This window comes from Meles meles, chromosome 12 (genome assembly GCF_922984935.1).
Source record: "Meles meles chromosome 12, mMelMel3.1 paternal haplotype, whole genome shotgun sequence".
Lineage (NCBI taxonomy): Eukaryota > Metazoa > Chordata > Mammalia > Carnivora > Mustelidae > Meles > Meles meles.
In genome coordinates, this window is record NC_060077.1 from 24,045,662 (window position 1) to 24,072,050 (window position 26,389).

At 38.4% G+C, this 26,389-nt stretch overlaps 1 protein-coding gene across 3 annotated transcripts in view; it reads right to left on the reverse strand.

Moving 5' to 3' along the window:
- TTC28 (tetratricopeptide repeat domain 28) overlaps positions 1-26,389 on the reverse strand; it is a 647,342-nt gene that overhangs the window by 305,702 nt on the left and 315,251 nt on the right. For all 3 annotated transcript variants that reach the window (XM_046024508.1, XM_046024507.1, XM_046024509.1), the window contains 3 exons: positions 12,095-12,242; positions 3,195-3,467; positions 2,108-2,238 (listed from right to left, as the gene is read on the reverse strand). In XM_046024508.1, the coding sequence (XP_045880464.1) occupies positions 2,108-2,238; positions 3,195-3,467; positions 12,095-12,242 (552 nt within the window). The remainder of the gene's footprint in view (positions 1-2,107; positions 2,239-3,194; positions 3,468-12,094; positions 12,243-26,389) is intronic.

A 26,389-nucleotide genomic window follows, 5' to 3' on the forward strand; every position in this document is an offset into this window, starting at 1 on the left:
TGAAAAAAATAAAAAAAAAAAAGAGAAATTCTATAGGTCAGTCTAGAAATCAGATAAATATGCCAACACAGAGCAGGAGCAGGGGCTAGACAGAACTTCCCAAAAGAAGGCTTCTGTGGTGGCCAACCTATGGCTAACCAATAACCAGAATGGGCAACAGGGAAAGTGGAAGAGCCAGAAGAGAATTGTAAAAATTATTCAAGTTTTGATAATGAGAAAATTTGAAGAGAAAATTAATGGAAAAAAAAAAAAGAAAATTAATGGGATTTTTCAACTTGGAAAAGGAGAGGCCACAGGCCATTAATTACGGTAGCTGAACATTCTCTATCTAGTCCCAGAGGGGTAAAATCAGTCTTACTTATACATAAGGAAGGTTTCCCAATAGGCAGGCTTGTGAACTATGGTAGTAGTTGTTAACCAGAGGCCAAAAGAGGGGAAAACAGGGTGTCTGTGGCCAAGTGGAAATTCCAAGAAGGGAATATTTTAGGAGGGATTTGGTTCCAATACAATCTCAAGGTCCCCTCCATCCTTATAACCAATGATTTCTCAATAACGTATTGTATAGCAAAGGTTTATAAAACCCAGAAAACACAGGCTAAAGAAAATTACGATATTAAGAATAGGGAAGACAGAAAATTTTCACTTCTCCTTTTTAATACTTATGATAATCCTATATCCTAATTACAAGTCTTTCTACCCCATCCAGTAATTGGGCTAATACATATGCATTCCAAAGGTCAGGAAAATAGAGTATAAATGCAGCTTTTGAAATACTTATAGCCATCACAGCCTTCACTAAATGGCCCTATCTAGACAACTAAGCTGTTTTAGTTCTTAAACCTGGCTCTCACTTAATGCCATCAGCTTTTCTGTGTCTAGAAGTCTGATCCCTCTTTTCAATCTCTTAACATCAAGAAGTCAGATCATCTGGCTTATAAGAATTGTTTGTAAACTAAGAGTAACTCTCTTGAGAATAGAATCACCTAAAGTCAATGTCTCTTGAATGATACATTTTAGCAGCTTTCAAAGGCTTTTTTTCTGACACCCACAGATGAGAGAGACTTTATGGAAGTCTCTCACCTTCCCAAGAACAGAGTACAGCACACCATTAAAACAAAGGCTTTTTTCCCCCAGTCCCCTCCTAGTGGATGACCATGTTCTAGAGACTCAAAGATGCTAGGTCATTTAAACAATAAAAATAATCTCTATAATATTCCACAGTGAAATGCTAAGATGTAACCAAATATATTTCCCAATACATAGATTGATCCATAAATTTGTTGTGCCTCTATTACCCGTCTTTTCCTTACTAATAAATTGTATTTGAAGCTACCATTTATGGAATTCCAAGTACCATTCTAGGTACTTTACATATATATTATTTATAATCCTATCACAATTGTGTAAGGAATAAATACAATCATTATTTTCTAAGAAAGAAAACGGAGGCAAAGAGGAGCTAAGTAATAATTTCCCTAAGATTCCCGAGCCAGAAAGTATTAGAGCAGGGATTCCAGTCTGGGTCTATTTTATTCCAAACTCCACCCTCTCTCCACTTTGCAAGCACTTTCTCATGCCGCATCTACTGGATATCAGCTCTCTGAGAATACTACATTCTATTTCTCTAATAAAGATAGGATAATATTCTTTATCATTGTAATTCAGGTCTCTCAATCACACTTGATATGCTTCTACCACCTGAGTTAAAAATCCACCAAAGAAATAACATGAAGAGTTTGCAGTACTAATACTCCATCTCAAACAAAGCAAATGGGTGCTTCTTTAATTTAATGGATATATCATGAAGATATCGTTTTTTGTTAATTTTACATGGGCTTCCTCCTTTCATATTTGAATAGAATAAGAGTCATGCATCCAAATAATGCAAGCTGTTAAGATCCTGAGGTCAGGGACCAAAGTCTTATTCAATTCTATAGATCCAAGGTCTATATGGGGTAGACATTTTACACCTGATCGTCATTATAGAGAGAGGCAATGATTATCAACCTCTAAAAGTAACATTTTACCATATGTAGAACATTCTGAACAGCAAAAAAGACTCCATGTTTCAAAAAACGTGTTTTTGGTCTGCAGGTAAACTTCCTACCTCTCGATCCTTGAGTTTCATAGCGAGCACCAACTGATGCCTGTGGTTAGTGAGAGCCTCCCGATAATTTCCTTTGGAGAAGAATGCAGAGCCCAGATTCCCATGAGCTCGGCATTCTCCTGTCTGGTCACCTAAAGTGGATTTTAAAAAGAAGATAAAATTTCTCTAAGTTAGAGTGGTTAATTATAATTTATAATGCCCATCTTAATTTAAGAACCACAGATATACTAGCTAAGATTTCATTTGCCTTCTTTTAGAAAAGTATTTTCTTTTTCTACAAGACTCAGTGTAGTAAATTATGGTCCTAGAACTGGAAAGATCTGGACAATAACTGTTGTGATAACATAAACTACATTTGGGGACATAGGTATCCTGGAAATGAGAGGTTAAAGACCTTGACACAAACCAGCTGCTATGAGTCACCTCAATGCTCTGCTAAATGACCTCTGGTTCTGAACAACCATCAGCATGTTGATTCCGTCATTTAACTAAACCTACTATGACACGTTGCTTCTTTACAAGCGTGCTGATGATAGATCTACTGTACTCTTCTCTTCCTGCAGTGCTGCAAGTCACTGAATAATTACTGTAACAACGATCATAATCATAAACCACACTTATTTTACAGATGAGGAAATGGTAGCACCAAGAGGTGAGGCAACTTGCAGAAGATCATATGGCTAGTAAGTGGCAGAGCCGGGATTCTAAACTCAGCCTTCTGGCTCCACAGGCCACACTCTCAACCACTGCACTATACTGTTACTTCTGACAAAATGGTGATGCATTCTAAGATAGACAAAAATTAAAATTAAGATGAAGGATTCACCCATCAATACTATCACTTGGGATATTAAATCTGTGAGCCCAAATCTCTGAAGAGGGCAATGAATATGTTAATCCACAGAACTCGGCCTTTTGGGAGACTTGCTATCTTGATATAAGAAAAGCCCTGAAGACCTAAGTACTCTAAACAGAGAACATTCTAGAGACACACTCACTTTTCATTGCATATGTTATTCCCATCCATGTGAGGCTAATCAGCTTTATTTCCTTTCTGTATTGAAATAAAAGACAGAAGCAACCCTACCTAAGGTCTTGGCTACATCCAAGTCCTGCTGCATGTATCCAGTACTCTTCTCTGTGTTTCCAAGAGACCAGTAAGCACTGCTTAGGGCAGAGAAAACAGAACCTCTCAGTTTGAGGCTGCAGGTGCCAATCTTGAGAGCGGCTTCTAAGACAACCACAGAGGCCCCATGATGGCCAGCTGTCAGGAGTTCCTGCCCAACCACAGACACGACCACAAAGGGGCTCTTGTCCAGTTTCATTTTCTGAAGCTGCTGATAAGTGGGCTCGAGGGAGTCTGGGGAGAAAAGAAAAAGGAAACAAGAGAATGTACGATGATATATAAAACGATCTTTTGTAATATGCTCTAGAAACAAATGTGTATCATACCTCTTTATGGGCCATTTCAAGTACAAACTCTTCAACCCTTAATCTAGCACCACCCCAAGTGTCCACTTACCCATATGACTCTGTAACCCCAGCCTCCGTCTGGTAGGTCGTCTCCTTCTTCACACTGCACCTGCGTAAGCCACACTCACCTTCTCTTCTGGTCTTTCTTTGACCTTAGCATGCCATTTTCCCCGAACAGTTTTCCCTCCTCCATCCTGCTGTCTTCTCAAAATCTTATAAATACAACCCTCAAGTTTGGACTCCACCGTATGGTATTCCCAGGCCCTCCAGCCCACCTGACTCTTTGTATCTAAACTTTGGCTGCATTTTTATAATAGGTATTGCTGTTTGACCCTTAACTATTTTAGAATTGTTCCATGTATGTTAATTTTTAAGGCACTTCCCCAGCTAAATGAGAACACTGCTATAGAGTGTTTAATGCTTTACAATAATGCCATAGCAATTGGCACAATGTGGGCACTAAATTGAAAGCTTCCTGTTGCAACACAGGTGATAGTCCCTAACACATCTGGAGTTCAATAAACGTTTGTGCAATCTGAATCTGAATGACTGATTAATAAAACTCCATCTACTTTTACCCTGGAAGATGAACTCAAAGACGCTCTCCCAACAAAATCCCCATCATCCTCACTGCAACCCAGCATCCGCTGCTTCTTCTAAGACCAGTATGACCAAATAAAAAAGTATTACCAGCTTTTGTTGGGGTGACAAATGAAAGCATAAAAGAAAAAAATCACCTGAATGTACTAAGGTAAGGCAGAAGACAAAATTAAGGTTGATCTCATTTTATTTTCATGTGGTACCTGGAAAGGACATGGACTAGGGCTCTGAAAGCCACAAAGAGATTCTTTCCACCTGAGTCTTAGAGGATGACCTCTAAGTGCCTTCTCCCCCCTCTCCCATTTTTTTTTAAAGACAATTGCAGAGCCACTGGCTATAACCCTACAATGACGTGGCAATTACAACACATTTGTTAGCTTTCGTGAAAAACTATTTCACATTAGTTGTTCCACTGTACATATGTTAAAAAAAAAACAAAAAAACAAAAAAAAAAAAACGCTGGTCTCTTGTGCTCGCTTCGGCAGCACATATACTAAAACGCTGGTCTCTTTAAATCTTGAATACCTCAGCCAACGGTACTACATTAAAATGTAATTTTTACAATTTATAGCTTTGAATTTCAACTCCACACTGAGGGGCTCTCGTCTGAATCAACATTACCACAGAAACCTCGAAACCTACTGATGCCTAAAGCATTTTCCCCCCTTCAATCAGATCACTAAATAGAGAACAAAGAACATTTTTACACCTGTCAAGATGCAAGTGTGAGTAGTTCCAGTAAACACTAGCTAACCAATAGGGTTAAATATAGGCACAAGAACCCAGGAATTACTAGAATAGAAAAGAATAGTACCATACTGAAATCAATGTGAACAGAATTTGGTGGTACCCACTGATGGGCCTGGCAGCCAATTAGCAGAAGCAAAAATAACAGAATTTTGAAGCTGAAAAGACCTTGAAAATACCCATCTTAGCAATGATGCCTCTAAGTTTTGAAATGATTCACCCAAGTTCAGACAGCTTGGAACAGAGCCAAGACCAGAACCCACTGCAGGGCTCTAAGGCCAGGCTCTCTGATGCCATACCAGGCAAAATTCATAGTTATTGACAAAAGAAACCAATCTCGGCTGGTTTTAAGTAGAAGAGAATTGCACTGAAGAGCTATTGCCAAGGGCAAAAAAGCAGGACTCCAGACCCACAGTCAAAATCGTGCCACAAAAACTCTGTAGTGAAAACAACATGACCATCACAACTAAACACAGGACACCACAGCTTCCAATGCTGCCTCCGCCACCACTGAATGCCACCTTTAGAAAACAGACGTCACAACTGCCAACCAACACCATCAGAACAAACTCTGTGCTATCCTTTCTTCTTTGAACCTTTAGCTCCTAACTCAGAGGTGGCTCTTAGCTGCAAAGGAGGATGGGAACATTAGGATTGATGATTTCAGCTTTTGCAGTGGAAGGCAGGAGGCAGAAGTAGAAAAGGGAATTCCCAAAACACAGGAAGAGCGTTCAGACACAGAGAAACCAAAATGACTACTAGTCAACAAAGATACATGCTTCAGCTGGTGCTTTTTTTTTTTAAACCATAGCAACCATAGCCAAAAAAGGAGCCTTCTAACTGAACTCTAAAACTGTATCATGTTAGAAAGAAAACATTGCCACAATTAAAGGACTGAGGGAAATACCTAGAAGATGACCCCTGCCAAAAAAGGAAAGAAAGAAAAGAAAGAAAGAAAGAAATCTTCAATTGTACAAATTCTCACTAAATAAAAACACAGTGGAAGGAACAAGAAGTAAAAGAACAAATTTCCATTTGCGGTATATTGGAAAAAGACTATAAATACATCAACAGATAAAATAAATGTAAGCTCATATACATACATGTTATAAGAGTTTGGAAAAGGGAGTGATTATTGAGGGTAATCAGAAAGCTTCATGGAAACATAACTTGATTTATTGGAGAAAGGGAAGGTAGGACTTAGACAAGTCTTTGCTTTTTTTCCCCCCCCTGAGAGTAGAGGGTATTTTAGGCAGAAGATTTGTCCTAAACAAAGGTGCCAGGAGAAGATAGGCACATGGAATGATAGAGAATGAAGAACAGGCCGGCTTGAAGGGAACAGAGAATATTATAGGAAAGGAAGCAGATGTGGAATAATGGGAGGAAATACTCAGCGAAGGAAAAAGAGACGTGGATTTCAAAGCCACACAGCTTCCACCTCCCTACTTTGTCAGATGTATAGATTGTGACTCTGGTAATGGTTACATAAGTCTGTAATGTTATAGATATGCCTACGTCTATATATACTTGTGGACACATTCACGTAAACAAATACATATGTACATACATGGATGTACATCTATGTGCACAGATATGTAGATAAAAGTCCATTTCACTTTCTGTATATTCAAATTTTTAATATCAAATTTCTCTGCTCTGGCCTGTAATTATGTCTCATTGGCCCACACTCTTTAGTCGGAAGCTCTGGTTAGCAGGTATACATGCTTTTGATAAATAAAAGTGGTAGGACAAGGTTTGTTTTTTGGGTTTTTTTTGATGTAAAAAAATATATAGGCTAGATTAGCTATCTCTGAGATCCTTTTCAACTCTACTTTGCTATTACTCGAATTCCTACTCTAGAGTAAACTTAGGCTATTAGCAAGGAGACAAATTTTGTGATTTTATCAGGCTAGGTGGAACAGATTTGTCAGCCTGTAGCCGTTGAGATGTTTTCCTTCTAGAAACTATGCACGATATATGAAATAGCCTATGTTAAACCAACTACGTAAAAATGTAGAGGGCCTCTGTAACGTTCACTGAATACCACTTATGTGCTTTCAAAATGCATAGGCTTTAAGATTTTAAGATGAACGAAGTCACATTTCTTGACACTTGAAGAGCCTGTAGGAACACAGTAGAGACTATTAATAAACAATCTCACTCAGTGAATAGATATACCATATTTCATCAGTCCTGACACACACATTTATTCATATATTAACATCACTGGATTTGGGATTTAATATCTCTAAACATGATGGTGCCTCACAGTGAGCTGTCACCTCTATGTCTAAATGGGTCCAATAGAGCTCTTTCAGTTTATATCAAATAAAAAGTTAAATCACAAGAAAGAATTATGTCATCATTTAAACATCAAGGTAATTAACATTTTCACAGATTTCAGTTTGCCTACGGCACTATGAAGGCCCGAAGACTTCCAAGTTACCCTTATAACATTTCCATATATCCATGATTATAAAAACCTGGTGATACCACTACCAGTTACTTTTGGATACATCACTAAAATATAGTACTGCACTGCAAATAAATCTCCAAAACAATGATCCAAAGAGAGAATAGCAACTAATGAAAGATAAGAAAGTAAGCAAAGTATTATGAGTGTAAAGTACTCCCAAAAACCCAAATTTAGAGGCGAGGTTCATAACATTCTGTTAATTTTAATGGTCACCTTTTCTTAGGGTGATTCCTTAAAGAGGCAACTAAATTAAAAACCACTTGGCCTGTCACGAAAGGACAACTGTTGTATGATTCCACATATAGAAGGTACCTAGAGTAGTTAAACCCACAGAGACAGAAAATGGCATGGTAGTTGCCATGAGCTGGGCGGGGGGAAGGGGGGGACTAGGGAGTTATTATTTAATGGGGACAGGGTATCAATTTGGAAAGAAGATAAAGTTCTGAAGATGGATTGTGGTGATGGTTGCACAAACCCTGTAGATGGATGTAATGCCACTGAACTGCAAAATTAAAACTGCTTAAAATGGTCAGTTTCATATTGCACATATTTTACCACAATTAGAAAACTTTTGATTGATACAAAAAGTAAAACGTAACCCTCCTAAAAAGAAAAGAAAAGAAAAGAAAAACAACTGACATGCTAATAAGCACTTTGTCTAAGCCATTTCACATTTTCCCAGGTTTGTTCCACAAGGATTCAAAGGCCTTCTATAGAAATAAAAGTAGAAAATACAGAAGTCAAAATGTCAGAATGAATAGAAAGTAAGGATAAGACAAAAAAAACAAAAACAAAAAACCTCAGCATACAGAGAGACAGCCTCTAAGCCCCAGCCCATCTCCTAAAGGCAGCCAGGACATTTCAGGCTCTACACTTCACAGAAGACGAAGCAAAAGGATAAAGAGCACATCTAAAATTCCCAGACAGTTTAAAAAAAAATACACCACCACTCAGGAGAAATGCAGCTTTTCCTGGCACTGGGGGCTGACACGAGAGGCGAGAGGCCCCCGTGGGCGGGTGCAGCGTTCCTCCCACACTCATAAATACCAGAGCAGATTAACATGGCTGTTCCAAGCACTCCTCAGAGAGAAGTGCATCACACTGAGGCAGGGAAGGTGGCCAGCAAGGGCCTTATACCTTCTAGTGGCAGATTCGCAAAACAATACTAGGAGGTGGGGGTGCCTGGGTGGCTCAGTGGGTTAAAGCCTCTGCCTTCCGCTCAGGTCATGATCCCAGAGTTCTGGGATCGAGCCCCACATCGGGCTCTCTGCTCCCCCCCTCTCTCTCTGCCTGCCTCTCTGCCTACTTGTGATCTCTCTCTCTGTCAAATAAATAAATAAAATCTAAAAAAAAAGTTTTAAAAACAAACAAACAAACAAACAAACCAATACTAGGAGGTATATATTGTCATTTCCCTCTTACAGGTGAGGACTGAGGTGTAGAGAAGGGAAGCAACCTGGCTCAGTCCATGCAATAGCAAATGGCAGCCCTGGGATTAGGTTCCAATCTTTTTCTAACAGAGCATTTCAGAACTACGCCTCCTGTGAAGTGAGGGTCACCTAAAAGAAAATCAAAGGGAAAGTATTCTCTGAGGATGGGTGGCAATTAGGCAAATGAAAGGTGAGCCCCAACTTGACCCTGAGAGAAAAGCTTATCCATTCCGAGCCATTTTCCACAAGCACTCCATAAAATTAGCTTTCCTGGATCCCCTGGAGCTGCTAGAAACACCACGACAGGTGATAGCCTGTTAATGTAATAGTCTAGATTACCGAATTAACAGGAGGAGAGAAAATATACACAAGAGAACCCTCAGCGAGAAGCAGCCCTGGTGTCTTTAGAGGAACAAATAAAGGTAAACTCAATCTCACTTTGTAATTATACTATTGAATTTGGTTGGCAGTAGTACTATGCTCTACCATGTAAATTTGCATACACATTTACAAGATACAATGAGCTGAAATTGCTGAAAGCCTACCTGAAAAGGAGAAATGGAAAAATAGGAAAAGGATAACTTGAGAGGTCAGGAAAAAGCATATCATTTTATATTTATACTTATTTTTATATTTTCATTAACGATTTAAGGAAATACAGTATGTATAAGGATGTAAATAGATCCACAGGAGAAGTAGTTTAACTGTTATCTTGGTTGGTGAACATGAGTGAAACCATTAAGTAATGATTCAATAAAGTAAAATGGACTTAATCCAGTTAGCAGCATAAGCAACAATATAAAAAAAATCTAGTAAAAAAAATCAAGTAAGTTTCAACATGGATAAATATATTTATTTGGGAACAAGGACATATTGATGTGGATCGGCCCTATTTTTTAAAAAAAAACGAAATCCTGTGCTTGCTTCGGCAGCACATATTTTTAAAAAAAGGAAAAGAAAAAGAAAAAGAAATCCTGACACTACTCCAAAAGGCCAAACCACAGGGATACAGTGCACATCACTGGAGCTTTGTTTCTTTATCAAAGTACTTGGACTAGGGAGCTTCCTCTGTGACATTTAAGAATTACAAAACAAAAACAACTGATACGGGGCACCTGGGTGGCTCAGTGGGTTAAAGCCTCTGCCTTTGGCTCAGGTCATGGTCCCAGGGTTCTAGAATCGAGCCCCACATCGGGCTCCCTACTCGGCGGGGAGCCTGCTTCCTCCTCTCTCTCTCTGCCTGCCTCCCTGCCTACTTGTAATCTCTGTCTGTCAAATAAATAAATAAAATCTTAAAAAAAAAAACAAAACTGATACAACAACAGATCAGACCTCTGTGTAAAGTGAACCAAACTGCACAGCTATGCAACAACAGCACAAACTGACTGGTGTGAAGCTAAAATAAACAGTGGGTAAAAAATGGGCAGCAAATGATGACAGATTTTGTGAATTACAACCATATGACAAAAAAAGAGGTCATTAAGATGTGAGATGATGCCCAGAACAACACCGTGCAAAGCAACAGCCTCTATAAAATGTTGATAAGAGAAACCCACCTGGAATAGACACAGTAGTAAAAGCAATGCTAAAAATAAATGAGATAAATCAAATTGCCTTAAGGAAAGAGGAGAAAATACTGAAGCACTCCAGACACCTGTAAGATACAGCTTTCTCCGGGGTCAGCCTTAGGTCACTCAGTATAAGATGGGAAAGAACAGGGCACAGAAAACCCTAAGGGGAACGGCAGCACTGAGTGATTTCTCGCAGTGCAGGGAAGATTTCCTTACATTTATCCAAACAAATTGCTTCAAAGGCAGAATGGTAAATATGATTCTGCTGATCTCAACACATTCACTCCAGTATTCTAAGGCAGCAGCAGAAGCATCTCAGAATAAGGAAGTGGTATCTTCACCAACTAAATAAAAAAATGTTCCAGGTAAACTGCTTGCAGAAGGGTATAGGGAGAGAATGAGAAAATGCCAGAAAACGGCAAGGAGAGACATTGATTTTTTGTTGCTGTTGTCCACTTCCCCCCGTAAGCCCTGGAGCTCCAAAGTGCATCTGCTCTAAGTCAGAGTTTATTAACAGCAGGTCCCCCAGTGGGAGAAGCCATTAGGTTCCTACAAGCAAAGACTCAGCTTTGTGTGGGGTTATAAAACCACATGAGGAGAGACTTCCTTATCTCTTTTTTTCTAAAACATGCAACCAGGAATACATTTTTTATAAAATATGAATCACCCAGAGACTATATGAATCCCATTTAGTACATCAGACTTTTACTTAGAATTTATTATTAGCCAAGTACTATACTAGCCAATATATTAATACTATATCATGCCACAAATATTTTCAAAACTAGATAAAATATCTAATGACACTGCCATTAAAATTTTTAGGTTCATTCAAAAACATGCCATTTCAGAGATAAAACAGAGTTCTGCCTGACATAATCTAATTAATATGGAACATTATTAGCTGTCTACTGTTTGACATCAATCTGCCTTAGTGTCTCTGTCACTGCAAAGATGGTACCTGATGTATCCTTTCAGCCCAATCTGTCTAAGGGCTGCTGCAAAAATCAATGTTCCTCGAAGTGAAGCCAATCGGTTTTGGGCCTTAGAATGCCTCCAACCTCCAGTACTATTTTCAATTCATTGTTCTTCCAGAATATCAATTGGCATAAAACAGAAGTAAGAGCAGGAGAAAACCATGTACACTCGTGTCTATCTTTTCTCTTTCCTTTTAATTCAACATAATCTTTTCATGTTCCTCTGAAAAATGTTATACACAGCCTACAGTTAGATCCATACTTCCTTTTATGAAATATTAGAATGTCTAATATCGTCTCTTAGTTGATTATTTCTAGAAGGCATATCAGTCTAACTGAGCAAATCAATTTACCTCTAGAGGTGTTTGATTTAGAGGTACAAAATCTTAGAATTATTAAAAAAAAGAAATATTCTTTAGATAACCCTGAAATCCAGAGAAGTTAATTCGTTCACCCACAATCATACAGTTTATAAAAAAATTTAAAATATAATCCCAGTCCATAATATTCTGGGCCAGTGGCCCTACCACCATCTCATCACACCTCATTAACATCAGCTATTGACAGTGATTCTTGAATTTCCTTTGTGTAAAAGATCCAATCTTGGCAAATTTGATAACCTATCAGTTTTCAGTGCCTGAGTCCAAAGTCTTCAAAGGCTAGACATGTCCTGCTTTAAATTACTGTCAGACCGATACTTTCATCCTATTTACCTCTCATGGGAGATTTCATGGCAGCTTCTACCATCCCCACCAGAAGCTGTAGACTCTTGGGATCCTGAGCCAGTCCAGAGGCAAAGGCTGCCAGGGCATCGGCATGACGTCCGAGGTACTGGAGGGCAACACCCTGTCGGAAGTATGCCTTGAAATAAAGAAAAGATAATGCATGTTTTACTTATATACTATGCTCCAAGAAGACTGATAGTGATTCTTTATTACAACTGGTCAGCAGACCTAAGATGGAGGTTGCCTTGGTTCAAAAATCTAGTAAACAGTTTGAAATCAATTCTGATTTCTTCCAACATCCTAAAATGTGAGCATCCTTCTTTCAAGGAAATTATATTTAAGACTTTCACTCTTTTCACTTCTAGAACACTTATTAATTTTACCACATTCTTTGGCATTTATTTACAAATTGCTTTTTTAATGATTTTAAAATATTTTTTATCCTACTTTTAACAACATAAGCTCCTCAAAGACAGGTGTTTGGAGATTTTTATATATCTCACCAAAGTATCTGGTATGGTATAAGATAAATGAAAGACACTCCAATTCCATTTATTTCAAATTTTCCCCTTTTATATAATTAAAGGGAAAAATCAGTGGATGATGGTTATTAACATAATTTTAACAATGAGTAATAGAACATGGCTACATTTAATGTGGTGTTTCAGACATAGTATTTAAAAGTTGTTATCTAAAATATGTGTGCTTTGCTCAGAAACAAAGTAAGATTATTGTCCTTTGTGTTCTTTAATTGGATTAGTTTAAAAACAGTATTATCAACTCTGATTAAAAGAAAACATCCTTCCTTCCAGCTAACTGCAGAAAGGGCCAGAAAGTTAGTAAAGTATTTAAATTTTAGAAAAGTCTTAAGACATGAGCAGAAAGAGCAAAAAGAAGTAAATGAACAAAATGTTACTAGTACATAACTAGCAAAGGACCTTGTAGCTGATTAAATGACACAGAAAAATGATTATTAATACATTCATTGCTTATATGACATCTCCTTCTAAAATACGTGGCCTCCTGTTTCACTTAAATAATCATATAATATTATATGTTTATAACACACATTTAACTTTTTAGTCTAATGTACTTTGAAATGATCACAAATTGTATTCATGGGATCTAAATGAAGTTTCAAACAACTCCTAAAACTGCCACTCAATAAATTTAATACATAATTTCATAATTTTATGTTACATACACTGAAAGAGAACACTTTTCATGTATACAAAACATATGGACTTACCTTATCTTATTTCATTTTTATAACTCCCCGTTGAAGTAATTTAGGATGGGTAATACTATTAAGTGTTTCTATTAAGAAACAATCCATAAACAGAATGAATACTCAATTATGGGCTATTCAGACTTCTATTAGTTTAAACTACCAGCAGCTGTTAAAACTCAGACCCTAGTAAGACAATAACCTGTAAATGCACTTTCATTACTAATTCATAAGATCACTTCCTTTCAATGGACTCAGCCACGGTTTTAATCTTTAATGTGTTTATAGACATTTGTCACTACTCTTTTCACGTCACATTTTAGGTGATTTCTATAATCCAAGAGGCAATATATACCACATTCCAAGTAAAAATAACTACAGTTTAGCTTTAATATAGCATTTCTAGAAAACATAAACTAAAAAAAAGTACATTTATTTATGTATACACATATATATGCCAAATATCTGTAAATTGTTATTTATGGAGAGAGACAAAATGTCTGTAGTTTTTGATTTAACGTATGTATTTTCAGAAACACAAAAATCTATTGTGGTAATTATTTCAATGATAATTACACTACATGTAAGTCATATCATGCTATACATCCTCAACCAATACAGACAGTGCTGTTATTTCAATAAAATTGGGCAGAAAATACACACAAAAATCTTATAAAAGTATCAATGAATTTGATAATTTCTTATATATTTAAAACAAAACTTAATCATTCATTACTTCACTGAAAAAACAACTGCTTTCCAAGTCTGACAATGAAATCACTGAAAAGTATGATTTAGCTATTCTGTCCACGTAGGCAAAGTACAGTGTTAAATGCAAATTAGGGTCACAGATTACACAGCAGTTACACAAGAAGAGTGTGCACGTTTTGTTTTCTTAGGACACTCAGGAGATGAGATGAGAAAAAGTACAACTTGGCCATGCTGCTCATAATCCTGGCTTCCTTTTCTTCAGAAGATTTTGAAAAGAGGTATAAGAGAGAAGGCTCAAAAGTCTCCCTTGGTACTGCCTTATGCCCCTCTAGAACCCTAGGCTCAACTTTGTAAGATTTCCTCAATTAAAAGGCTTAAGAGTTGCATCCCTGTCAAGATAAAGCATAATTAGATCAAATTGTGACAAACCCCTGTTCCAAACTCATAGATCGGGACTCCCCAACTTTTTCCATACAATATTCATTGCATGTACAGATAGATAGCTGTTGAAAAAATGTTAGCTATCTATATTAGTTATCTGTACTTTTGTGAGAGAAATGCCACTATGGAGTTGAACTGATGATAAAACAAGGACTGTTGGTTACTGTGATAGAATAAAAGAACTGAGCACAGTGTGCCTGACACAGAGTAAATACACAATAAAAGTAGCTATTTTGATTAATTAATGAGAAAAGAATCACAGTAAGAATACATAATTACAGGGGCGCCTGGGTGGCTCAGCGGGTTAAAGCCTCTGCCTTCAGCTCAGGTCATGATCCCAGGGTCCTGGGATCGAGCCCCGCATCGGGCTCTCTGCTTAGCGGGGAGCCTGCTTCCTCCTCTCTCTCTCTCTGCCTGCCTCTCTGCCTACTTGTGGCCTCTATCTGTCAAATAAATAAATCTTAAAAAAAAAAAAAAAAGATAGTCTGTCCTCCCTCAGTCTCCCCTTTAAAAAAAAAAAAAGAGAGAGAATACATAATTACAGACCCACAGAATATAAGGGGAGCCCAAGAAAAAGTTCAAAATTCTACTATTCAATATAACATGATCCAATTCCTATCACTGCTTTATTCATTCCTCCCCTTGCTCCCTAAAAGACTGTTTGCAACTGGGAACTCATAGCTTTACGGCTCCCAGACAAAATTTGATCCACCCAACTAAGACAAATTAGTATTATCTGGTCTTGAGAGATTCAGCACTCACTCACAGGATCTTCTGCCAGCCTTTCCCGAGGCAAAGGTCAAGATGTGCTGAGATACACAGCTGTTTACCTTAGCTTCAAGAGAATTGATGTGATCTGCTATAGCCTATCTGCTTCTCCCCTACTGGTTCCTGCTACTAATTTTTCTCTTACAGACACCAGAGAAGCTCACAGGTTTCACAGGAACCTGCTTCATCTGGGAAAAGGGCAATGTTTATCATCAAGGATTGAGCAGAAACAGCATATGCTCAGCATGGCAGGGGAAGGCGGGCCCCACACAGCAATGTTGAACCCTTGGTGCCCAGCCAACCTCAGCAACCCCCTCACATATACCACATTCTAGCCACAGGTTATGCAGCAGATGGAGAAGGAAGGGCATAGTGGGTTCACTACTCAGAGCACCTATACCCTGAGAAAAATGGTTTTAATCTGGAGCTTTAGCCAAGAAGAGAAACTTAAAAGGAGTTAGTGAATGCACTGGACTAAAGGTGAGATGCCTAGAGCTTCCAGTGTTGCAGAGTCATTCACCACAAAGAAGCCTCAATGATTGTTCCACACACACTACTAAATAACCTCACAAATAATACAAATACAACTGGTTACAAGAATAAGTTCCCATGCTTCCTTCCTTCCATTAGCATTCCTGAAAAATCTACAGCACCAGGCACAGGGATGCGTACCACAAATAAAAAGAAACAGGCAGGACTCTCAGCCTCAAGCTACCCACAATCCAGAGGGGAAGAATATAAAAAGCTCTAAATGTCATGACTGCTACTTGCAGTAGCTGCTTACTAATAATAAGGGCTTATAATATTTCAGCAGTAATAAAAATGTAACTAACAACCAAAGTATTTACGCCTATTGTTGAAATTGTTAGTATTTGCTTTTTATTATGAGGCCATTCCTTCTCATCTCAGAGAGTCTGCAATGGACTGAATGTTTGTATCCCTCCAAAATTAGTATGTTGAAACCTAATCCCCACCGTGATGCTATCTGGAGGTGGAGTTTTAGGGATGTGGTTAGGTCATGAGAGTGGAGCCCCCAGGAATGAGATCAGTGCTCTTATAAAAGAGATCCAAGAGCTCCCTCTTCCCTTCTGGCATGGCAGGACATAGCAAGGCATAGACACTAGAAAGTGGGCTCTTACCAGAGCCTAAATCTGCCGTCACCTCGATCTTGGACTTCCCAACAAGAAATGTTTATAGTTGGGGCGCCTGGGTGGCTCAGTGGGTTAAGGCCTCTGCCTTCGGCTCAGGTCATGATCCCAGGGTCCTGGGATCGAGCCCCACATCGGGCTCTCTGCTCCGCAGGGAGCCTACTTCCTCCTTTCTCTCTGCCTGCCTCTCTGCCTAGTTGTGATTTCTCTCTGTCAAATTAATAAAATATTAAAAAAAAAATCCTGAATCTTTGAAAAAAAAAAAAAAAGAAAAGATATGTTTGTTGTTTAAGCTACCCGGTCTATGGTATTTGGTTACAGCAGTCCAGATAGACTAAAACAGGGTTAAAGTACAAACACTCAAAGACTAAACGTGGGAAACAGTAAGCTCTTCACGCTTCAAGCACCCCTGGAAGCACTGAAGGACCTGCAAGCCTTTACTTTCAACATCCCATTTCTGGTTTCCATTTCTAAGACATCAGTGAAATCAGTCCTAACATAACATGCTACGCGATCACAGCTCAAGTCAGTGATGTTAATTACTATGCTCATGGGCACATGTATATATTTAGGATATAAAATATAGAACAAATACATGTAATATGTAATGCTACATAAAATTCAACGTGTCTGCTTACATGTACAATCTATTACTTAGTTCAAGCATTCACAAATATTCTGCTTTCAATTAATCTGTACTTTTTCATGTTATACTTTACTATTCCTAGTAATATTCTTTCCTGTTTGAATATTTTTACATTTTCTATAGAATAAATACATCTATAACATGGTGATATACCTACTAGCCAAACATATCACCTACTACCACATCATCGCCATCTTTCTCAACAATGTTTATAAATTGCATAACTATTTTACTGAATTTTACCTTATTATTTTATTTAAAAATGCATAGAAATGGGGAAAATAGAAATGCCAATTCTTGTTTTTAAAAAGCAGCAGTATTAATCTATAATTTAACACAACTGGGTCAAAATGAAAATGATTACAGGGTGCCAAAGGCAGAAAAACCTTAATATCACTGGATTTACACAGAACAACTAACTATGCTCAGTTGTGATGGAAAAGAATAAAATTAGAGAATATGAAAAAGATTCTTGAAAAGGAAAGGCATGATTGGAGATTTTATTTTTTAGTTATCTAGGAATTAACACTTCCTACTCACTGAACATATCAATCTCTGGTTTAATATTTTCCTTCTTAATATTTTATATATTTGACTTTCAGGAACGCTTTGTATGGGAAAATAAAAGACTATTACTTAAAACAGATGTGACACATACGAGCAAAATGTAAATATATGCAAATTACCTACTATCACATTTATTTTATATTATAAATTATACATTATATCACATAAAAATGTGATACATAGAAGTGAAGGCACAGAACCCATGTCCTCAGTAGGTTGTTTTGTTTTTTAAGACTTTATTTGTACCTGAGAGAGACGGAGCACAAGGAGGGGGAGGAGCAGAGTGAGTGGGAAAGGGACAAGCAGACTCTGTGCTGAGCCCAGACCCTAACACGGTGGTAAATCCCAGGACCCTGAGATCTCGACCGAAGCCGAAACCATGAGTTGGACGCTTAACTGACCAAGCCACCCAGGTACCCCCTCAATAAGTTTTCACCATCTTATATCAAATAGGCACCTGTATGGATACATACACGCTAATTACTTTTTTCTTTTTTACATGCAAACTATTTTTGTTATATATTTTGTTACATATGTTCGACTTAAAGAGAGAAATTAATAGAACTTTCTGCAATGATAGACTGTTCTCTGTTCTCTCTAATAATGGCAGCCTCTAGCCAGTCACACTTGGCCAGTGAGCACTTGAAACGTGGCTAAAGTGACTAAGAAACTCAATTTTCAATTTTATTTCATTTTAATTACTTCAAACTTAAATAGCCAGGAGTGGCTGGTAGCTACTAGATTGGACATTGCAGTTCTTCCTCTAACAACAAATCTCCAAACACAAGTCTAAACTTGAAATTGAAAGGGGATATATTAAATGAGAGAAATAACTATTACCAAAGCTCAAAAACTATGTGCCTTATTCCCAAGGCAGTTGTGGTGAAAGAGAAAGGACTCACAACACTGACGCTGGAATCCCATCCTGATTACTTTTGGCCGAGCCACCAAACTTCATGTTCCATTTCCACTTCGAGAAAGGAGAATGATGATGACCTCAAAGGGTTATAACAATGAGTGCTGATTGATATCACATATGAAATACAGAACACAGAGTAGCCACGGAAAACTGGACAGCCACATGCAGAAAAATGAAACTTTTCTTACACCTCATACAAAAATAGACTCAAAATGGATGAAAGACCTCAATGTGAGACAGGAATCCATCAAAATCCTTGAGGAAAACACAGGCAGCAACCTCTTCGGCCTCAGCCACAGTAACTTCTTCTCAGGAACATCGCCAAAGGCAAGGGAGACAAGGGCAAAAATGAACTATTGGGACTTCACCAAGATCAAAAGCTTTTGCACAGCAAAGGAAACAGTCAACAAAACCAAAAGACAACTGACAGAATGGGAGAAGATATTTGCAAACGACATGTCAGATAAAGGACTAGTACCAAAAATCTATAAAGAACTTATCAAACTGAACACCCAAAGAACAAATAATCCAATCAAGAAATGGACAGAAGGGGCGCCTGGGTGGCTCAGTGGTTTAAGCCGCTGCCTTCGGCTCAGGTCATGATCTCAGGGTCCTGGGATCGAGTCCCGCATCGGGCTCTCTGCTCGGCAGGGAGCCTGCTTCCCTCTCACTCTCTCTGCCTGCCTCTCTGCCTACTTGTATCTCTCTCTGTCAAATAAATAAATAAAATCTTTAAAAAAAAAAAAAAGAAATGGACAGAAGACATGAACAGACATTTCTGCAAAGAAGACATCCAGATGGCTAACAGACCCATGAAAAAGTACTCCACATCACTCACCATCAGGGAAATACAAATCAAAACCACAATGAGATACCACCTCACACCAGTCAGAATGGCTAAAATTAACAAGTCAGGAAACAACAGATGCTGGCGAGGATGCAGAGAAAGGGGAACCCTCCTACACTGTTGGCAGGAATGCGAGCTGGTGTAGCCACTCTGGAAAACAGGATGGAGGTTCCTCAAAAAGTTGAAAATAGAGCTACCCTATGACCTAGCAATCACACTACTGGGTATTTATCCTAAAGATACAAATGTGGTGATCCGAAGGGGCACATGCACCCAAATGTTTATAGCAGTAACGTCCACAATAGCCAAACTATGGAAAGAACCTGGATGTCCATCAACAGATGAAAGGTTAAAGAAGATGTGATACACACACACACACACACACACACACAAACACACACACACACAATGGAATACTAAGCAGCCATCAAAAGAAATGAAACTTGCAACAACGTGGATGGGAACTAGAAGGTATTATGCTGAGTGAAATAAGTCAATCAGAGAAAGACAATTATCATATGATCTCCCCGATATGAGGAATTTGAGAGGCAAAGTGGGGGGTTTGGGAAGGAAAAAATGAAACAAAATGGGATCAGGAGGGAGACAAACCATAAGAGACTCTTAATCTCACAAAACAAACTGAGGGTTGCTGGGGAGAGGGAGGTATGGACATTGGAGAGGATATGTGCTATGGTGAGTGCTGTGAAGTTTGTAAGCCTGACAATTCACAGACCTGTACCCCTGGGGCAAATAATACATTATACATTAATAAGAAAATTTTAAAAATAAAGAACTATAGGGGTGCCTGGGTGGCTCAGTGGGTTAAGCCTCTGCCTTCAGCTCATGTCATGATCTGAGAATCCTGGGATTGAGCCCCGCATTGGGCTCTCTGCTCAGCAGGGAGCCTGCTTCCACCCCCCCCCCCCCCGCCCACCTCTCTGCCTACTTTGGATCTCTGTCAAAAAATAAATAAAATCTTTAAAAAAAAAAACTATATACTTGGATATCAATTTGATTTAAAAAAGAATAGGAATACCTATGTTTTTTCTTTTTTTAAGAAAAACCAAGATGCTAATAGAATTACCTTTGAGGGAAGGGCTTTCAGTCAGTTTTATTTTCTTCTTCCATATATATTTTTTTATTTTCCTAATTTTCTGCAAAGAGCATATTTACTTTGGAGTTGAAAGTAAATATAAATATTAATTTAAAAGTTGCTAAGGGAAAAAAGAAATCACCTTTGGTGAAGTGGGCCAGAGACTGACAAAAATTAGACACAAAACAAAAATTAATGACCATAATGATTTCCTTGAGTCACTAGGGAAATAGTTAATTTTTGTTTGGCATCTTCTGTTTAAGAAACTTGTGAAGTAGGGGTGCCTGGGTGGCTCAGTCAGTTGAGCGGCTGACTCTCGATTTCTGCTCAGGTCATGATCTCAGTGTCGTGAGATCGAGCACCATGTTGGGGGGGGTGGAGTCTGCTCATGATTCTCTCTCTCTCTCCCTCTTCCCCTGGTCCCCCCTTCCTCTCTTAAAATAAAAAAATAAAAAGTTTACACTGTGGCAGTCAATTAAGCTTTAATTATCTAGTAAATTCATTATCTGGGAAAAACATCATATACAGTTTAAATAAATAAGGTCCGCTGGCCCAGGTGAAAAAGGAGGTGGCAGAAAATAGATGATCAAAAATCTATGTACAGAAATATGAAACAATCTTTCCTCTCAGAGGCTTTACACTGACACACTGATTATGAGAATTACAAGGTTTACAAGGTTGTAAGGCCCAAGCCTGACAACTATTTTAGAATTAATAAGAAGCCCATCCTACCACAGCAATCCTGCCACTATAAATCATCACTAAGTTCTACTGAATATATGTAGGTGTTTTATTTTCCAAACACTTTTCTGGTTATCATCTGTTGAACTGTTGTTACCTCTGTGTCCCACACAGCGCTAGGCGCTTTCCACAGTTTATCACTAACCCTCACAATGTCTTGCAAAACGTTCTTATAATGCCCATTACACAAAAGAGGTGGTTATGAAACTTGCCCCAAATCATACAGCTACAAAATGAGACAAACCCGCTACCAAACTCTTTCTCTTTCCACTATTCCACACTACCTCTTTGATAAAAGAATTAATGGCGTGCAATTAACCTCTAAATCAAGGTTTTTGTCTGCGAACTCTTGTACTCGCAAAATTCAACCTATGGAGACAGAAATGAAGGAAAATCAGAAATGACACGGAAAATTTATGAACATGAATATTCAATCTCTATTCCATTTGCAACCGTTGATTGTAGAACAATTTTTAATGAATTGAATGGAGGAAAAATTCATTTCATTAACCTTTCATATAAATGTATTATTATTGAACCAAACAGGCCACTGTACTTGCAACTCAGTTCGATGTTAATTAGATTACAGGCATGAGGCTTTAAATCAAAGAGAAACAAAAGGAGCCATCAGCAAGCTTCTCAGCCACTGCTTGTTTGTTTGCTGGCTAAAACGGATTTTTACCTGCAACACAACTTGCTATGCTTCTTTTCTTTTCTGACATCTTCAAATGAATTTTCTCTTGCTTCTGTATGCTGACACTTTACATTAAAAATAAAAATAAATAAAACCTTGAGAATCAGCAAAGAGTACATTCTTCATGTAGCAATATGCTTAACCTGCTCAGCTGGGAGTAATCATTCCTATCTCTCCAGAAAACTACACTTGTATTTTTTACTAGTCTGCCTAATTGTATGCTGAAAGCACAAGCAAGAGATTGGAAGCTATTTTAGAAAATACCATTATTGAGTTTGCAACCTGGAGTCAGAGGCCCAAATGGTCTAAACATAATGTTCTAACCAAATCTACAGCTGTGAATTGTTTTTCTCCCCAACATAGGCTTTTGGTCCATTTAATCTGCTCTCAGCCCTGATTGTTTCATACCATATCAATTATTCCTTTTCCCCAAATTAATTTTTAGCTAATTGTATCAAAAGTGCTAAGGTTAAAAAAAAATTACAGGATGGGGCGCCTGGGTGGCTCAGTGGATTAAGCCGCTGCCTTCGGCTCAGGTCATGATCTCAGGGTCCTGGGATCGAGCCCCGCATCGGGCTCTCTGCTCCGCAGGGACCCTGCTTCCTCCTCTCTCTCTCTGCCTGCCTCTCTGCCTACTTGTGATCTCTCTGTGTCAAATAAATAAATAAAATCTTTAAAAAAAAAATTACAGGAAAATCATATTTTAAAAAGAAATTAGAAATCTGATAAGAAGTTAAAGAAAAGATGAAATGACAACCAGGAGTTAACTAAGTAGGTGTCATTTTCTAGCGCTGGAGGGATTCCCAATGTTAATGTTTATGTCAGATTATAAAATGTGCGTACCATCATCTGGAGTTTCTCTTCCAAGCTTTAAAAATAAACAGTGAAAGAAGTTTGAAGCACCCTAGAGCAATGGTTCTGAACTTTCCATATCTTGTGCCTTTGCTGTGTGGGTGTGGCATAGGAAGAGTATAAAATCTTGCCAAGAAGAAAACCAGAGAATTTCCTGAACATTCTCCAAGAAATCATCTGGCTTTAGCATGAGTTCTATGCCCCTACCCTACCATTCCTCCCCCAGTTCTGGAATACAGAGCTTGTGTCCCTTCACACACATAGCCTGGTCCTGGGGAATGTGGTAAGACCAGAAGCAAAATGGAAAAAAAAGGTGGGCAGAGAGACCGGTGGATGTGGGAAAACAGTGAAGCTAAGAGTATAGGAATGAAAAGAGACTGAAGTCTCACTAATCACTAAAAAAGAAAACATTGGCATCTCACCTACCATAGTGTAGTTATATCTAAACCATGCCAAAATAATGGGAATGCATTCCTTCCAGAAAGCAGTCTGTCAGAAATTGTTATAGGTATTATAGGGCACCTAGGTAGCTCAGTCACTTAAGCGTCTGTCTTCAATTCAGATCATGATCTCAGATTCCTGGGATTAAACCCCAGGTGGGGGGGGGGGGCTGGTACCCGCTCAGTGGGGTGTCTGCTTCTCCCTCTCCCTCTGCCCCTCCCCTCCCCTCCCATTCATGCTCCCTCACTCTAATAAATAGATGAAATTTAAAAAAGAAAAGAAAAGAAATTATAACCATAAGTGCCATATATTGGGTTAGGGGAGTTCTACATAAGGTTTCCTTGAGCAGATGAAATTCCACTATTAGCAACTCCACGATCTTGCTGATAGACCAACTCTGTTTTTCTCATAAAACTGTAACTTAAATGGGAGTCCATAGCCTTGAACCATGGAGAAGGGCAAAGCTATACAATGACACAAAACATCTCCTGCAAAGCCAAATGTATTTAAAGCTTCTGGGAGAGAATTTTTTAAATTAATGAACTTTATTTTTAGAGCAGTTTTAGATTCACTGTAAAACTGAATGAAAAATACGAAGAATTCCCATTATAACCATTGTTCTGACATACTCAGGACTTCCCACACTATCAACATCTGGTACCATAGTGCTAGTTTTTCACCATCAATGGGGAATTATTTTTTTATGAAAGATTACAGAAGAAAATGAAGAGTTTACATAATTTTTTTTTAAAAGAAAACATAAGGAAATGTCCATCTTCACTCTGCCTACAGCCCCAATCCCTGGAAGAGTCCCTGTCTTCTGACTTCAGGTGTTTGGCAAAGCAAAATCTGAGAAGCACTGCCTACGCCACTGACAACTACTTTTGTCAATGGCTTCAGTGGCGAGCTAGCAGAAAGAGTCGCCACAAAACAGGAGGTACTAGGGAGAGGGACATGAAGAGGGGACATGATCAGGTGGTGAGAGCAGGGTTGCACGGTAAGAATATATGCCCCCCAAATATTTGCACAAATATTTCACTCATGTTTTTCTACGTGATAAACTTCACTGCTGTATCTTTCTCCTTTCTATGTTATATAATCTTTCCACATTGGCACGTGTGTGTTAGGGTACCACAAACAAAAAACGAAAAGCAAGAAAAAGGAAAGTATCTGCCTCCCAATACCTGTCAGCACAAAAATGTAATAATATACTTTGTATCTTTTCAAAAAAGAAGGGTTCCATCTCTAGGCAAGATGGAGTATCTAGTATTCCCCACTGAATACAACTATACCCTAAAAAGACTCTATGGGACAGCTCTCTGAGGATTCTGAAGAGTAAATGGTAGCAGATGAATTGAGGAAGGAGACCAGAATTCAAAGTAGTACCAAACCAGCAATGGGTTTCCTGTTTTATTTATCCTTTCCTCCTGGTATTACCTGGCTCAGATTCAAAAACAGCTCAGCATAAGAAAAGTCTCCTTCTTCTGGTCAAAGAAGCAAAAAGGAGGACTCCTGAGGGTAAGAGTGGAGAAAATTCTGTATTTTAAGTCCTCTTTCCATTCTTTCCCAGTCTAACACCCTGGGATGTTAACAGGAATAGCAAAAGCTGTGGTTACTAGACTGGCATCCCAAATTCTGAGGGACCCTTTTCTCTGGTCCCAAGAGCTCTGCTCCCAAGAGTACAGGATGAGTCCCAATGCTTTTTTGTTTCTCTCTGCCCTCTCACTATTTGATGCCTCATATATTTGATGCATGGTAAATCAGGGAAACTAAAGTCCCAGTTTCGGCTAGAGAATGGGAAGGGAAGGGGGCAGTCAGAGAATTGGAAAGTGTCAGGGAGATCCGATAGAGAAGGGAACTTTTGAGAATAATCCCATAAAGAGGTGTTCTAGATATGACCCTAAATAGCATAACAAGGCTTTGAGAACTAAACTACCACCCAATTCTCAGACCAGTCAATGGATGATACACACAAAAGAACCACAAATTCTCTGAAAACCTAAATGGCATTGGAACCAAAGTCCATAAAATGTGAGTCAGGGCGTATACCCTGAATCTAACCAGGTAAACTGTTTATTAAAACAAACCAAACAACAACAAAAAACCGACATGTTGTTTACAACCTTATAATCTAGCTCTCCCCTTAGAAAAGAAAATAGCTTTTATGTTACAGTTGGAAAAGCTACGTAAAGAGGTTAAAGTGCATGGTGACTTCCCCTAAGCCCATTACAGCCGTAAGCAGGCAGTTCTGTCCTGCACATCCTATTTACAGAGACTTGAATCCTGAAAGGGTTTATGCCAGGGATTCAGGTTTCCCGTTTTCTTTCTTTGTTTTTGTTTTCTTAGGTAGTTATTTATGTGACTGTCCTCCTAACTAAATGGACCAATCTGGGCATAAACCATTTTCTCATTTTCTCTGCTTATAGAAAGGAATGGTTTATTTCAACACTACAGATAACATCTTGAGGTCTCAGGAGGATGACAAATTGAAACAGTCTCTTTCTTGCCTAACATTTCTTACCCAAGAGTTAAGTGATGATGTTAAGGAGGAAACCTCTCTTCTCCTGACAATTTGCACTTATTTTCTTAATAGCCCTGCTAAGATACAATGAATTTTAGTTTGCTTAGAGCCTACTTAGTGCCTGCCAACAGGCACAGGCAGCTTTCATTCATCAGCATAATAGTCCTTTCGGTGATTCATTCCTCTTGAAATTATGGCAATTCCAAAAAAGAAACAGCAGAGATGGGACAAAGGAATTCCCTTTCAAAAAAGAGCCATCAGAATAGCATAGCAGTTCCTATATAACTAGAAACTTAAAAAATTATTTTGACTGAGAAATGTCTGGGAGATTTTATTCAGATATACTATCAATGTAATACACATATCAAATATAATCAATATAATATCACATGCCTATTCACTGGGATTATCTATACTTTGCAAAATCATTTGAAAACAAGCACAACCACCAAAAGCAACTGCATAACTCTATTAATAAACCTAGGTTTTGATAACCGTGCATATATAGTAACATTCACAGACAAGTGGTGGCTCAATTGGCTAAATAGTTCCAGATTCGTGCTGTTCTTTTACCTGGTAAGGTCTCTCGTACCACATAACTCTAGTATGCTACTTGACAGGTACCTTTTGCTGCAACAATGACGCATCTCTCCTGGAGATCACAAA